Below are 15,082 nucleotides of genomic sequence, written 5' to 3' on the forward strand. Positions count from 1 at the left end.
GAAAAAGGTAAATTTCATCTAAGAAAAACTTTTCAAACCATATCTGACAATGTCACATTCTTTTCACTACAGCTGAACAAAACTAAAATCGCTAACAGAACTGAAGGCATCAATCATCTTTTCATTCACTTAATCAACAAGTCAGATTATGTTTCTAAACCAAGCAACCCTGAAACTTCTCCCTCCGAAGCATCTCGAACTCATCATTTTCTTAACCTATTCCAATAAACTCCTAAAGAAGACACATAACTAGGTTTTTGTTGCCCGGCAATGTGTGTGGGCGCTAGTTACCTCACTCTTGTGGAAGTCGCTGTCATAGAATCTACACTCCCCTGGCAGAGGGCTCTGGCTACGGTTCTGTTCAAGCACAGAAATCATCAGCACCTCCATCTCTGACACTGCTCCCATTCATGTGCTCAGCGGGGACAGGAAAGAGCCCTTTGACTGCCACACACAGAAGCTCATATGTCCATACACACCCACACAGGCAGCGTCAGCAGCAAGTGTAGATGTTGGTGGTGGTGGGGAGGAGGGGGTGAGGGTAGGAGGTTGGGAGTGGGGGTGTAGGGGCAAGGGAGGTCTAATTGAATCAAAGTCTAGGCACTTCACAGTCGGGTGCATGTGTATGTTTGTTGTTCACCCCGTTCTGTGTGAAGCAAACATCTCTCCTATGATCACTCCCTTTTTCAGTTTAATCTTAACACTGGAAGTAACCTTTAAAATCAATAGGAGGCATTCACTGCATGTTTATAACACAGAAAGGAAGGACATTTTGCTCGCAAAGGATCTGACTGCTACTTACTGTTGCCCGCATTGCTTTTTCTCATTCAGGCGTCGCTATTCACGCAGTCACTGATGCTCCAGGGTCTAACAGACCCTCCACCACTTCACCCAGCCCTCATGAGAAATCACATGACCTGCGATGCTAACACATCTGGCTGTGCTGATCCTTTACACCCTCCACTTCCATCAGCTCCCCCACAAAATCCAGGAGGAAACTAGCGAGAGGCGAGGAGTGCAGCGGGAGCAATGTAGGCAGATGGGGCTTAGTCTCTTCCGCTGGATGTAGCCTTCACAGAAAGTGTGGCGTGGATCTCATGTTTGCTTAGCCTAGTTCAGCCTCATCTGCTCCATAGCGGCACTCTCTGCAGCAGGCGGCTTGTTCACTCTTGCCTCTGGCTTCAGTGCAGCCTCCCCACCGTCAGTATCCACAGCAACCCCTTCAACAAATAAGCCACAGCAATGTCCGTGCCAAACCTTCAGAGAAGGGATTGAAACCTTATCAGCAGTGGCCACTCTCCAGGAAAGGAAGGCGGATGAACCCAAGAAAACAGGACCAAAAATATGAGGAGGACTGGATGATGCCTCAGTTTGCTTTTCTGTTTCCTTCTTGCCTCTTGTCACTGACTGTCTGCCAGCTCAGTTAACGCCTGCTGTGCTCCTTAATATGGTTAATTTCAATAGCATTCCATCAGGGTGTGATCGTAGCACAGCTGAGCCGGCAAAGGTATAAGGGTTCCATAGCGTGGGGAGTCCTTTGTTCTGCCTTTTTTCACAACAACAACAATGGCGTGAGGGAGCTGAGCGACCCACGCAGCTTCTGAGGCTGACATATACGACTACGCTACAGTCACTTCTCCCTCCCTCCCTCCCTCCCTTCTCTCCCTCCCCCTCATACTCTCTATGGCTCTCTCTCCCATTCACAGAGCGACATGCCATACACCCTCTCTTAATACTCCGATCGATGTGAGAGGAGATGAGGTGGTGGGAGTTCAATTGCAGAGCTCCAGCGCCGGCGACAATTGTACCCTCGAGTTCTCTACTGTCTTCAAAGATCACAAAGCAGCCCACTGACAGTCAAAACAGAGACACTATTTGTACAGCGACACAATAAACAGAGCTTGCAAGTATTCACACGGCTTCTGTAACATCTGTCCTCATTCATTCTAAATGGATCGTTCCTTAAAGCGACAGTGCTGATCACTTGATCAGCATGTGCCAAGTTAACAGATACTCTGCGTCACCGATACTGCTGCGTGAGAACTGCACCTATGGCACATCCTCCACAAAATTAAATCCTACGTTTTTTGTTTTTTTTTACTTTACTAAATGATAAAAGCTGGATTTAAGGAATTAGATAAATAAAGCCTCTAGCAGCAATGATCAGGGTCCAAGTACAAAAGGCTTATGAAGTAAGATGACTTGAGGGAAATATGAAGTGAAAATTAATTTTGGAAGAGGAAGAATGGTAAGAAGACAGGATGCCCACACATTAATAAAGGGTTTCAGTTAATCAGATCAATGGTCTGTTATGATCATTATGCAGAGAATCGATTGAAATAGGGATTTGTTTTAGAATCAAAGACTTGTGGACCATATTACTAAGTGGAATCATGATAGTGCCCCATTTAGGTTAAATAAGTTTTTTATTCTAGCCATCTGAAATACATGTTGCTATAAACCAAACATGTGATTTTTTGAGACACCCGAGATTCTAATTATTGAACTGTATACAGTTAGACAGCGCTCAGCAACTACATATAATTAAAATAAAACTGTGCCACCAAAACAAGCAACCTGATGCAGAAAGCACCTTTTTTGTTCCTTGCTGCTCTTGCCTGTGTATTCAATGAAAAAATTGGAATAAGGTCTTGGCCAAAATGTTATTAGGATTTTTCTCTTTCAAGTTACAACTGCATAACATTGTGCTGTATTACGTGATGTGATTAGTGTTTTGGGATTATAATATGGGCAGGCTACTAAGATTTTTATAGGCATTTCCATTAATTTATGCTTAGACTGTTAGATTCTTTTCACTAACTTACTTTGGATTTAGAGTCTTTAGCACTTTTGCAAAGCCTGTTCAAGGAGTAACCATTGTGCCTTTATTCACCCTCACTGTTCACGTGCTATGTTTGTGACGCAGCTAACTCAAGAAGTACAGCAACTAAAAATGGCTAGGAATTGGGGGTGCCATGTCAAAACAACTGCAGAGTGACTTCATTTGGAAGTAGATAGACTCTGAAACACTGCTAGGATGCTGCAAAGGTTACTTTTCACACAGATGACTAAACACTGTAATGTGCATTGTGGTCACATTCACAATGGGGAACATCTTTTTGTATTTATAGAATACACCCAAACTTCAAGCAATACATCTTGTTCCCACGATCGTAAAGATTTGCGTCAATGTACGTAAGACTGTGCAAAGAGACTGCATATCAATTAGCACACACTGTCACACAGGTGGTCACGGCTGTGTTTTATTACCCGAGAGAATGGGCCAGCTCTGTGTGTTCATGGCTGTTAACTCTGACGTTTCTCAGCCGTTGGTGACTCAGAGTTCAGGTTTCTCACTATTTGTTCCTCTTAATTGTTTACTGTGTGTTGATGTGACATAGCAGCTGGGTGGACAGGAAACGGGAGCCAAATGAAACAGGGAAAATCCTGCCAGTGTCGGAACTAGCCAGGAACTAACGCAGTCTCCCTGCAGCTGATGGCATACGCTTACGTGTGCAACGATAATTCAAGGCAATTTGATGATCCTCCACCCTCCAGGGTCCCCTGGAAACGTTGCATGACGAGATAGTAGGATAGAAACAGACGGGGGGAAAAAATCTTTCCAAGAGGTGTTCATGCAGTAGCCAGTCCTTGTAAATTTCAGTTATCTTCTAATGTCTTTATCAGAGGAACCGCAAAACATTATCAAAACACAAAGTCAGCTGTATACAAACATACGTAATCTCAAACCTGAGTCACACAGTAATTTCCACCAGCTTTCCATTCACTATGTTAATTAGCTTTCATGTTTCCACTCAATGTTTCGGAACATTTCCATAAACTCATGAACAGTCACAAGCCACCTTTGACTGATGATTACTAAAGGTTTGGCAATAATGAATGTTGTATACAATATTGTGTTTAAAAGGGGCAGTATAATGTTGGTGATAACGGTGATATCTTTTTCAGGTACATAAATGAATAATACCAAGAACAAAACACCAACAATACTGACCAAATGTGACCATTTTTTATCTGCAAACTATTTAACCACTGACATGAGAGTCTGGATGAGCACCTAATTATACATTCGACTGTATGCAGACCAAATCAGGCGTTTCAGCATTTAGTGCAGGGTTGTGCCGCGGTGTGGAAATGTCATTACATGGCCCATTTGTGTGAACACATCCACTGCAGTTAAAAGGCTTAAAAAGTAATGATTATTTTGCATGTTTCTGATGTGTGCAACTAATGGCACCATTTTGCTGCTGCTTATTTAAATCTGGTGAAGATGCCTCGTTTGTCTGGTGGAGAAATTATTATTTCAGGAAAATTGGTGGTTCTTCTCCTAGATCCTGCTGCAATAGCAGTTTAATATTGGAACAATTATAACTTATGGTATTGTTGTTGTTGTGGCAAATTAACATACAGTACATAATGGGATTATTATCAATACTGTTGACCAGCTGGTCTGATCGCCGGCTTATGTGACTGGCCACCGCAGTGGACGTCGGGTTGCATTTCTCCGAAAGTTGATTCCATTTCAACTGCAATTTTTTCGGCTTCCCTTGCAGTCCACACCATTGCAGCCTGAATGCACTACCCCCGCACAAATGAATGGGGGGACTGGCGTTTTTTTTGCTGCAATGCCTGATTTGGTCAGAATACAGCCATAGTTTGGTACACCTGGACTTCATCATGTCTACATCTTTTGAAATTTGTAGAAACAACATTCAACTAATTTTAAATGTGATTTATTACAGAGTAAATGAAGGACGGAAGCCATTCCAGTATTGATCTGGGTGCATGGTAAGGATCAGTGTTCTGCTAAATGTCAAATCAACACACAAATAAATAAGGATGTTATACGATGAAGAGGATTTTACTCATGACCTGACTCTGGTTTTTGTACCTTTAATATCTGCTGCAAAAACAAAGATTCCACAACCTGATGCTGCTTCACCGTGGAGCTGGTGTTAGATAGGTGAAAGGCTGTGGTAGTCCTGATACAGAAATCTCAGCCACAGCTCAACTATTCATTTTTGTTCGGTCAGACCACATTATCTTTTGGCTCATGCCCTCTCAAATTTTCACATGAATTTCTGCAAACTCCAGGCATGCTGTCATGTGCTTTTTTCCCTCCTCAGGAGTGCCTTCCATCTGGCTCCTCTACCACACAGGCCAGACTTGTGAAATTTTGTACTGAGTGTAGTCCTTCCAGAGGAATCTCATCATAGCTTGGGCATTTTGTACTTCTGTCAGAAGACTTTGTCCTTGGGTTCCAGGTAAGCTTCCTCACAAAAGGTCCTTCTTGGTTGGTCAGTCAACCAGCACTTGGAAAAGTCCAAGTAGCTTCACATTTTTGCGATTTTTAATGATGAAGCCTAATGTGCTCCTCTAATGTGTGAATTTCCAACACATGAAAATGTATGTTCTACCCTTTCCCACGGACCTATGTTTTCGGCTAGGTTGGTCTACCTCCGTCTACCCAGAGTGTAAGCAGTAAAATACAGACAAGGAAATTCAGATTTCAAGTTTTTATTTTATTTTAGTGATGTAAACACATTTTTAAGAGATTTAATGGCATTTTAAGCTACTAAAACATTTTGCTAATTTTATTTCTTACGTAAGGAACAATATAGCAACTGAAATATTGACATTCGATATATTGTACCCATAGTTTTCAGCGCATTAAAACTGCAATGATTAGTCGACTAATCGATTAGACAATTGAAAGAAAAACTGTCAACTATTTTGATAATCATTTAATCATTTCAGTCATTTCTCAAGCAAAAATGTCCAACATATTCTGATCAAATATAAGGATTTGTTGCTTTTGTTTGTTATTTATGATAGTTAATGAAGAGTCTGTAGGTTTTAAATTGTTGGTTGGGGAGAGGAAGCAATTTGAAGATATGACTTTGGGCTCTGGAAGATTGTGATGAGCATTTTTCAAAATGTTTTGATATTTTATAGACTAAATGATTACTTGTAAAAATAATAAGCAGATCAATTGAGAATGAAAATATGTGTTAGTTGCAGTCCTACAGTGCATATCTTGATCAACTGTGGTACTTGACTGATTTACTTTATCTGTTGGTTCTGAATAGTGGTGCAGTAATAATGTTATAGTTTGTCTCACTGTTTTAGAAGAAAAGTGTTCTAAATACTGCTGAGTCACGCACTGTCCACCTCCTCACAATAGTTGACAAATAGTGGGCTCACCCCATCTTCACAGATGATTCAGTGGCTGACCAGGAGACGAGCAGAGTGGGTTGCATTTTTTGTCACAACATCTCAGGCCCTCTGGCAGCCTGTTAGGGGCACATTTCCAAGGCTCTGTCTCCTGTGTCTGGCTATAGCATACAAGGCCGGCACCGAAGACGGCTGAGTCGGGAGTGAGGTCTCACTATCCCACAGTAACATAAGCCCACGCATGGCACGTAGCCACAAGCAGACCACACACTCATGTCTGTGTGCTCCCTATTCAACTGGTGTAGTTACTACTTAATGCTGAGTGTTCTCTCACACAACCACAGTAAAAACAGTGGGTTTTTTTTACTTTTGAAATCTCAGCTCATGTCATAGAGGATGTAAAAACAATATTATAGGCCATGTTATCGACTTATTGTATAAATATTATTTAATCGCACTTGTCTTATTGATATATTAATGTATGTACATGGTGATCATGGTTGATGACCTCAATATTAACCGTTGTGTTTACATGCATCTTGTTTACATGAGAATGTCACCAACATTTTAGCAAAGATGATGCAAGAATAACTAGCAGGGTTTACACAACGATTGTTAGGACTTAGGCACAGCACTCAAGATTTTATTCACATTTTATTTACTTAGGGCTGTAACTCACGATTGTTTATATTGTCAATTAATCCATTTATTAATTTCTGGATTGATCGATAACTAGTTTGGTCTGCGAAATGTCAGAAAATGGCTTAAAAATATTGATCAGTGTTTTCCAATGCCCAAGGTGATGTCAAAGATACTTAGTTTACCCTCATAGCAACAATAGAAACCAGTATTTTCACATTTAAGAGGCTGGAATCAGATGATCTTTTTTTTTTATTTATGTATTTATTTATTTATTTATTTATTTATTTTTTAAATTACTCAAACCTCCTCATAAGTAACAATCACTTCAAGAAGTTGCACAAGGGAGTGAGAAAAAACTGCCAACGAATCGTTTCTCCTAACAGTTCATCACATTTTTCTCAAAGGTGTTTTTATCACTTACAGTCTGTCAGGTTACAATCACAGACCTGAAAACCATCAATACAGAAAAACACAAGCAGAGAGAACACAAAAACATTAAATGGCAGCGCCAATGAAAAAGAGTAATGAACAAAATGGAAGAAAATATACCAAACCATCAGCACAGACAACAGCTAAGTACATAAGCCATTAGCGAGGCTTAAACATTGACAGAAACAGACTGATTCATCCGTTACCAATTTAGCTACGAACCAAACGGCAAGAGCAGGAAAAACTTGGAGGGGAGGGGGGGCTTAAATGGATGGAAGAAGTGAATCATACTGTAGCCAAAGTCATCTCTAAAAAGGAATCATCTCAGGTAATGACCCCAAGACAACAACTTCCTCTCTGACTCACAATAATTGGTCCAACAGAGCGTTAATACCAAGCCAAGACTGGGATAAAGAAACCAAGAAGAAAGAATGAGGTGTCCTTGCAGCTTCTCCAACTAAAGGTCAGAAATGGAGGGGTCAGCCATCGCTGTGAATCCTCTTCACTGTCACCGCAGTCCTGCCTCGCTCTGTCAGGGCCCAGACCCCTCCAGTGGTTCCTGCTCCTCACTCTGCAGCTGTCATGATATTTACACACCTCCTCAGACACACAACACACATAAGCTACATCTGATTCACAGCAGCACTCAAACAACAATCCTCGAAAAGCCCTACATCGAATAATGTGAGATGGGTCTTTTTTTGCATCAGGATCAGGAGAGCCGCTGCAATGATTAGCCGACCATTTTGATGATCGATTAATTGGTTTAGTCATTTTTAAAGAAAAAATGTCAAACATTAAGGATTTGCTGCTTTTCTTTGTCCCTAGCGATAGTAAATGAGGAGTCTTTGGGTGTTGGACTGTTGGTTGGACAAACAAAGCAATTTGAAGATGTCACTTTAGGCTCTGGGAAATTTGATGAGCCTTTTTTTCCCCCAATTCTTCGAGTTTGCTTCTAAATGATTGATGGATTAATCATGAAATAATTGGCAGATGAAAGTAACAATATATGACGTCTTCAATTCAGTACCAAAAATAATCCAATACAGATATTAAACACTCAGGACAAATTATAATAATTTCTGTGCTCCTGAGCCTCAAGTCCTTGTGCTTGTGTGAATGACCCACCGCTCGTCTGCTAAAAAATTAAACAAATCCCACGCAGATGAAAAGGACAGTGTGCACAGTACACAACGACCAGCCAGCTGCGGGTACAAAGTTTCAAAGCTCTCTGGATTCTGTGAGCAGTGAAGCGTTTTCGACAAGACAAAAGAACGCAGAACATGAAAAAACCATAAAAATATAATCGTACTCCATAAACCTTTGTGCTCTACTTTCCATAATGCTGCCTTGAATATCAATTTAAACAGAGAAGTCATATGAGGCAGGCTAACCATACTTGCATTAGCAACTGCACTGTCACACTCAGTTTCTCGCAGTCAAAGGCAATAACTGAAGTCATAAGCCATTTTATTTGCAAGGACATGCCCTCATATAGCATTGTTGAAAATGATGGCTAAAGATGGATGATTCTGACCCTGAAACCACTGTGCACAATATCCACTTCTGGCAGCATTTCAGAGAAAATGCATACGTAATGAGCACTGCCTAAAAAGTTGCCTTGTCTTTCAATGCCCATTGTTCTTTATGCATTTATTTTGGCAATAGTTCCTTAATAATTGAAAATATTCTTTGCTATTCATTTTTGCGATTTTGTCGTTTATACTATTTGTCCATTCAAAACTTAAATAAATAATTTAATACAAAATGAAATCATATCAAATCTTTTGCTCAATAGCAAATTGTTTCTGTATCAAATTGCAACTATGTATCCGAGTATTGATGTTTCTGAGAGGGATACACAAACACCTCTAATGCAAAAAGAAAGTCATTACGCCGCCTTTCGAAAAACACAGTAACTGCTCTGTGTTATCGGATACTTGTTATTCCTCCTCATAGGAACACATTTCAGTACATTTCAGCGATCATGAACATGCAGTGTCTCAAATTGGTGTGAGCAGCAGGGTGGTAATGATGTAAGCCATGAAGGAACAGCCGCATTTTACTCCTCTAGCTCTCATAAAACACTGCAAACACTGACAGGGAACATGTACGGGTAATCAGGTAACCTTTGTGGGAGGTGGTAAGGTAACTGAATTCCATGAGAACAGCACCCTCGCAGCCCGACACAAGCAGCAAAATTTGATCTCGACGTGAACAAAGCCTGATTCAGGTGAGGGTTTTTCCACTGTGGAAAATGACAAGATGGCTGGAAAGGCATGTTTATAGGGCAGTGCTAATATTAGCAGGTCTTATCTAGACAAACTGCATAAGACTGAGGAAATGACGGAAAAGATATCACTTTGGGTTCCATGCTGTCCCCCAGGAAGTCACGGAAACTTAAGCAAATCGAACTGATGACCATCAAAATGACAGGGAAATCACCCGGGCTTGTCAGGGTCACTCAATCTCACTCTCATACTGACAAGAGATGGTGAGGGGAGGTGTATCATCCCCTCATCCTGTACCATACAGCAAAGGCTGCTGTCAAAACCGAGAGAGATGTGGTTCACAAATAAGCACCTGTTGCCTGAGAAATACATTCAATGTGCAGCTGGAGAAAGGACAGCAAATCCGTTAGGGTTGTTTCAATACTTATCTGAGTAAGAAACACAACTGCAGATTTTGTTTAGCACCTGAAAAAAGCTACGAAACACATCAGGTTTCACAAGAGGCAGATAGTGGATGCTGCTGTCAATGTAATTGTATCAGGAAACAGTTATGACACTAGATTGACTTTGTAGCGACACAATTGCATAAAAGAATTTCTATTGAAAATACAGCTGCTGTGGTAAGTTAAGTCAAGAGGTATACATTGCATAAATAAATTAATATAAAATTAAACCAATTCAAACCGTGAAATCTCATTTATCCATAGTCAGTCATTCATACAATTTTATTATTGCACAACACTCACAGTCCTGGCTCTGGTCTCTGCTACTACGTATCAGGCCAACATATCAAACCATGCACTGTCACTGCCTCTGTGTTACTACTTAAAGGGGACTCCGCCAATTTTACACATTAAACTGTGTTTGCATGTCTTGGGGAGTAGCGCTGCACATCTTTAACATTGTTGGACTCAATATGGAAAGTTTAAATATAAATGATCAAAATCCATACAGCAGAACCAGAGATATTGCCTTTTTTATTCCACCCATTCTTCTTTCTATTCAAAGCCTGGTGCCTAAATTACCCACAATGCAACGTAACCACTGAGTGTCATCACTGCGGGCAATTTATCAGATTACATGCAGCTTCCTCTGGAGCCACAAAAGGCTTTATACTATTTTTTTCACACATGCAGCAGCACTTCACAAGAGCTATAAACACACTTTCATGTGTACAATTGTTGACGGTTCCCTGTTTGTGTTCAATTGCTAAAGTATCTTAATTTCACTGACAAAGTCCATGAATGGAGTGGTTATTAAGGCATGAATATTCTGTTTTTGTAAAGCAGTCCAGAGTTATTATATTATTATTTCTGACAAGCACAAAACAGCTAACATTTGCTAGTATGACTTTGTTTTCCTCATCTGGCTCAGCTGCATTGAACAGAAAACAGTTCAACAACTGAAGAGTGAAAGCCAACAACAGACTAAACAAGCCAGAGGCACTCCTTCTGACAAATCCCTTCAACTGTAATTGCAGAGCAGACTGCTAAAAGTCAATTTGGGCATAACAGACTTGATGCAGCAAGTGTGACTAATAGCAGAGAGACATGAGGGCAGAGGGGTCCAAGTGTACCTGCTGGGGGCCCTCCCCGTTGACCATGGCTGGGGGTGGTGGTGAGGCCAGGATTGGGAGTTCAGGGCTGAGAAGCTGGCCGGACTCCAGAGGTGGGGTGTGGTCTGCCATGTCTCCCTCATTCACACCACTGAAGAGGTACTCCTGCAACAAAGACACAGCAATCAATTGAAATGTACAAAGAACAGTCTACAATGAAGATTTGTGGTATCATTGTCCTGAGTCTTCCCACCAGCCATTAGACCTGTGCTGAAAACCACATTTACAAAATATTTCCATAGGATGCAGCTTCTCTCTACCCTTTCCTAGTATTTAGTACGAGCACATCATCACCTAAAATCGTACAATATTAGGATATGACTGCTTTTAATATAAAGCAGACAAAAAGTAAGTGTAGAGTAGAATATAATAGCATGATATTTATCACTATGAAATATCTTTATCAGTTTCTACAGATGTTGGAAGTATTTTTTGTCCATAACATAACTACAGGATACGACTGTTGGGCAATAAGACAAATCTGCTGTCCTCTACAATGGTTTTGATTTTTTTTTTTCACATTTTATGATGATATTAAGGTGTATATTTAGCTATTTAAAATTTTGCACGACATAATGGGCGAGGCAAATAACCACTAAATGCACAACTATTTCCAGTAAAGACATAGTGACAAGCTGAATGACACTGAGGGGAAATTTGACACACATCATAATTCATTTCCAAACACATTCATTATTTTCCACTGCCAGTCATATGCTGGCAGCGTATTCTGGCAAAGCAGCTCAGTTGGTGACTCTGAAAGATATTTCTGATGGTATCAATGAGTGGCCAGGTTAGGCCAGCTGTCCCATCCAAACTAAACAGGCATGACCAGAGAGGCTTGATCAGATGTATTTTCTTTAATAGAATATATAAACATCCCATGTATGTAAAAGCCTTTGCATACTCTCATTTGTGCCGTTGAGCATCTATGCTGTCTATTATTAATCTTTTTAATCAAAATAAAAACCATTGTTAAAGTCATTTTCAAGCAAAAGCATAAAACATTTGCTGGTTCAAACTTCTTAAATCTTAGGATTTGACAACGATTTGAAGATGTCACTTTGGGCTCTTGGAAATTCTGATTAGCATTTTTCACAATTTTTGACAATGTATAGACTACTCGATTAATCATGAAAATAATTGGGAGATTAACCAAGAATAAACATAATATTAAGCTGCAGTCTTAGTCTATTACTCTTGTTTGGAACTTGTATAGTCATATAAAACCATAGAATCAAATGGCAAGCCATAAGCAACTCAAAACTAAGCTTTCCTGAAGCAGTCTACTGGTGAGAGGAAGATAGAGAAAGAAGAGAATATTTTTTTTTTTTTTTTCAAAATTACTGTAACTAATTATCTTATCAATGGTTTAAAAATAAACATGTCACAGAGTGAGAAACAAAGAAACTATGCATGAGTTGTCATTATGTATTGTGCATGATGTCTGTGTGGTCATGGGTATCAGCAACTTACGAAGCATAACAATACTTCTTTATAGTGTTAATACAATGATTTTGAGGGTGGGGCACATGAGAAGAGAATAAGAATGAAGTTACTGTTGTGTTGGGAAAATGTTAACCCCTTCAATTGAAAAATAAGGTTTCATAGGGCACATGACAAGTACAAGCACCCACTGCTGTCAAATGTGTTCTCACTCCCTACATATAACAAACACAAATATCCAAAGCTGATCATGGAGGCACAGATGATCAACGAATGCAATTCAACCAATAGAAATTATACATAAACTAATCAAATCAAGCCTTAAGTATCCAGGGAAAATGTAGTTCCTTTTAAGGACAGTACAATGAAATAAGACTGAACAATCAAATGGCCCTACTGAGGACTGACCACATGTGAAAAAAACTTGTAAAATATCACATGGCTGACAGAAATTCTGCCAAAAACAACAGAACACCATGAGAGAAATGTAACATGTCCTTGAACCTAATTACAATCCGGCGCATGCGCCCCTAAAGCTAACAGTGATCTGGCTTATCTGTTAGCTTTAGCCCCTCCCTTCCTTAAGCTTAAACAACAAAGTCAGTTTACAGTGTGATGGTCAATGAACTGGGTTTAAGGGAACTACTGCTACAGTGGAGGACCGGCATGAGATTAGCCTAGAATCACTAGCAGGGTTTAGATGATGGCCGGCTCCTTCATTAGGCCTCCAAGTCAATCACTGCTATTTTCTATAATACAATCACATATTACTCTGTAACACAAAACATTTTCAGTAAATCCTTGATCAAATTTAAAATTCTTCATCGACAGCTACCCAGGGGTCAGTCAGAGGAGAACAAAGGACAGCTCTTCTCTACTTCCGACCACATTTCACACATTTGATGAAGCCCCAAGTGACGTCTCATACAGGAAATCATGATTTAAGAGCTAAGTAGTCATTTTCCAAATGTGATGTCATTTGATGAGGGCGAATATGACATTTTAATTAAATTTTTTTCTTGGAGTTTCCTGTGGAGGCTGCATGCTAAAATATGAACACATTGTTCCCCCTCTTTACTTCTAGCCTTCTTTAGGAAAAGAGGTCTTGTATAAGCTGCTGATAAGTAATCAGAAAACACCACAGCCTCTTATTATTAAAAAAAAAAAAAAACTATACCAGCTGACCCTGGTACAGCACAATACATCTCCTACATCGAAATTGTGGTAACATCTGCTGTTGCCCTGACTGCATCATATTTGACTGTGGCTAGGCGAGCAGTCGATAAGGACACAGCAGCTGTTTCTCAGTTACAGTTTTGGTGAGAAGGGGGAAAACACCCTGAATGGCGAGAACACTATGATATTCTCTTCAGCAAATACTTCTGTTTATTCCTCATTGTTAAGCATCAGACAAAGGCATCTAAAGTCATGACAATGATGAGGAAGCAATAAGGCCTCACATGTATAATGACTTGGAAATGTTGGTCGCTTGTTCACTTTCAAATGACGACTACAATGTATTCATTTATTCAGGTTTTCACACAATGCGGCCACTAAGCTGAAACACCAGCAGAAATATTGCCCTGACCTGTGGCAGTCAGTTTCACACGGTGTAACAGCTGGTTATCCATAAAGTGCATGTTCTGCCTTCACCTTACCGTCACCCACCTAGCTAACCATATCTCTGCCTTTACGTTAGCTGATATTATTTAACATGTCACATTACAAATACCAAAGTCAATGTTCAGAGGCAATATTCCTTATTCCCCATGTTACCTAAACTAGCTACCCTGCAGCTAAGACAATTGTTTACTCTGGCTACAGGTGTGTGTGTGCGTGCGCTTGGCGTTGTCATAGATATTCGTTATCCAATTGCAATATAACTTCTTATAACCTTTAATTTCAAGTCCCCTGAGGAGACAAAGTTAATACAAGGTAACGTTAAAGGCTGTCAGCAACACAAGTGAGTTATTACCGACAGCGCAGCTTACGTTACTCACTCAGTCAGTCGACACAGCAGCAGCAGTCTTGGTGCACAGTGATGATTCTTCTTATGCAGCTCTTCCCGAAATGTTTAACGTCAGCGAGCTCCGACGAGCAGCTACTTTCTGCAACACCTGAGACGGATAACTTGCTAGCTACCGAGATAAACACAGGACACAGCAAAATGTGACATGCTAGCGTCAGCTACCTAATGCTACCTAGCTAATAGTTAGCAAGATGAAGATGTGCTTTACTCGTTATAAGAACGACGATCGCTCGTTACTGACTACCCCTAAAACAGACCGAAGTTTAGAGAGCGACAGTGACGATGCCAAGTATCGATAACGTTAGCCTAACTGCCAATTTTATCGAGATAACTTTCCATCCAACCCTGCTCCTTGCATAAAAGTCAGGAATTTCGCCATCGCTTACTCGGCTCTGTGCGCAATGCGCATGCGTATTCTAGCAAATCATGACGAATCCCAAATTCCAAGATAGCTTAGTGAGACATTTATAATATAGTCACATTGTTTGAATTTTG

At 40.3% G+C, this 15,082-nt stretch overlaps 1 protein-coding gene across 4 annotated transcripts in view; it reads right to left on the minus strand.

The window, feature by feature from the left end:
• The window catches only part of fndc3a (fibronectin type III domain containing 3A), a gene marked incomplete at its 5' end in the record, with an annotated part of 50,476 nt that extends 35,394 nt beyond the window's left edge, over positions 1-15,082 (minus strand). Inside the window, 2 exons of one of the 4 annotated variants that reach the window (XM_084351143.1) lie at positions 11,074-11,217; positions 14,559-15,082. In XM_084351143.1, coding sequence (XP_084207269.1) covers positions 11,074-11,184 — 111 coding nt within the window. Of the gene's footprint in view, positions 1-291; positions 409-802; positions 1,583-11,073; positions 11,218-14,554 lie in introns of those variants that run through there. The other 3 variants (XM_084351144.1, XM_084351145.1, XM_084351142.1) reach the window with 3 other exon arrangements.

The sequence above is a fragment of the Pagrus pagrus genome, assembly GCF_965226575.1.
Source record: "Pagrus pagrus genome assembly, chromosome: 4".
NCBI lineage: Eukaryota > Metazoa > Chordata > Actinopteri > Spariformes > Sparidae > Pagrus > Pagrus pagrus.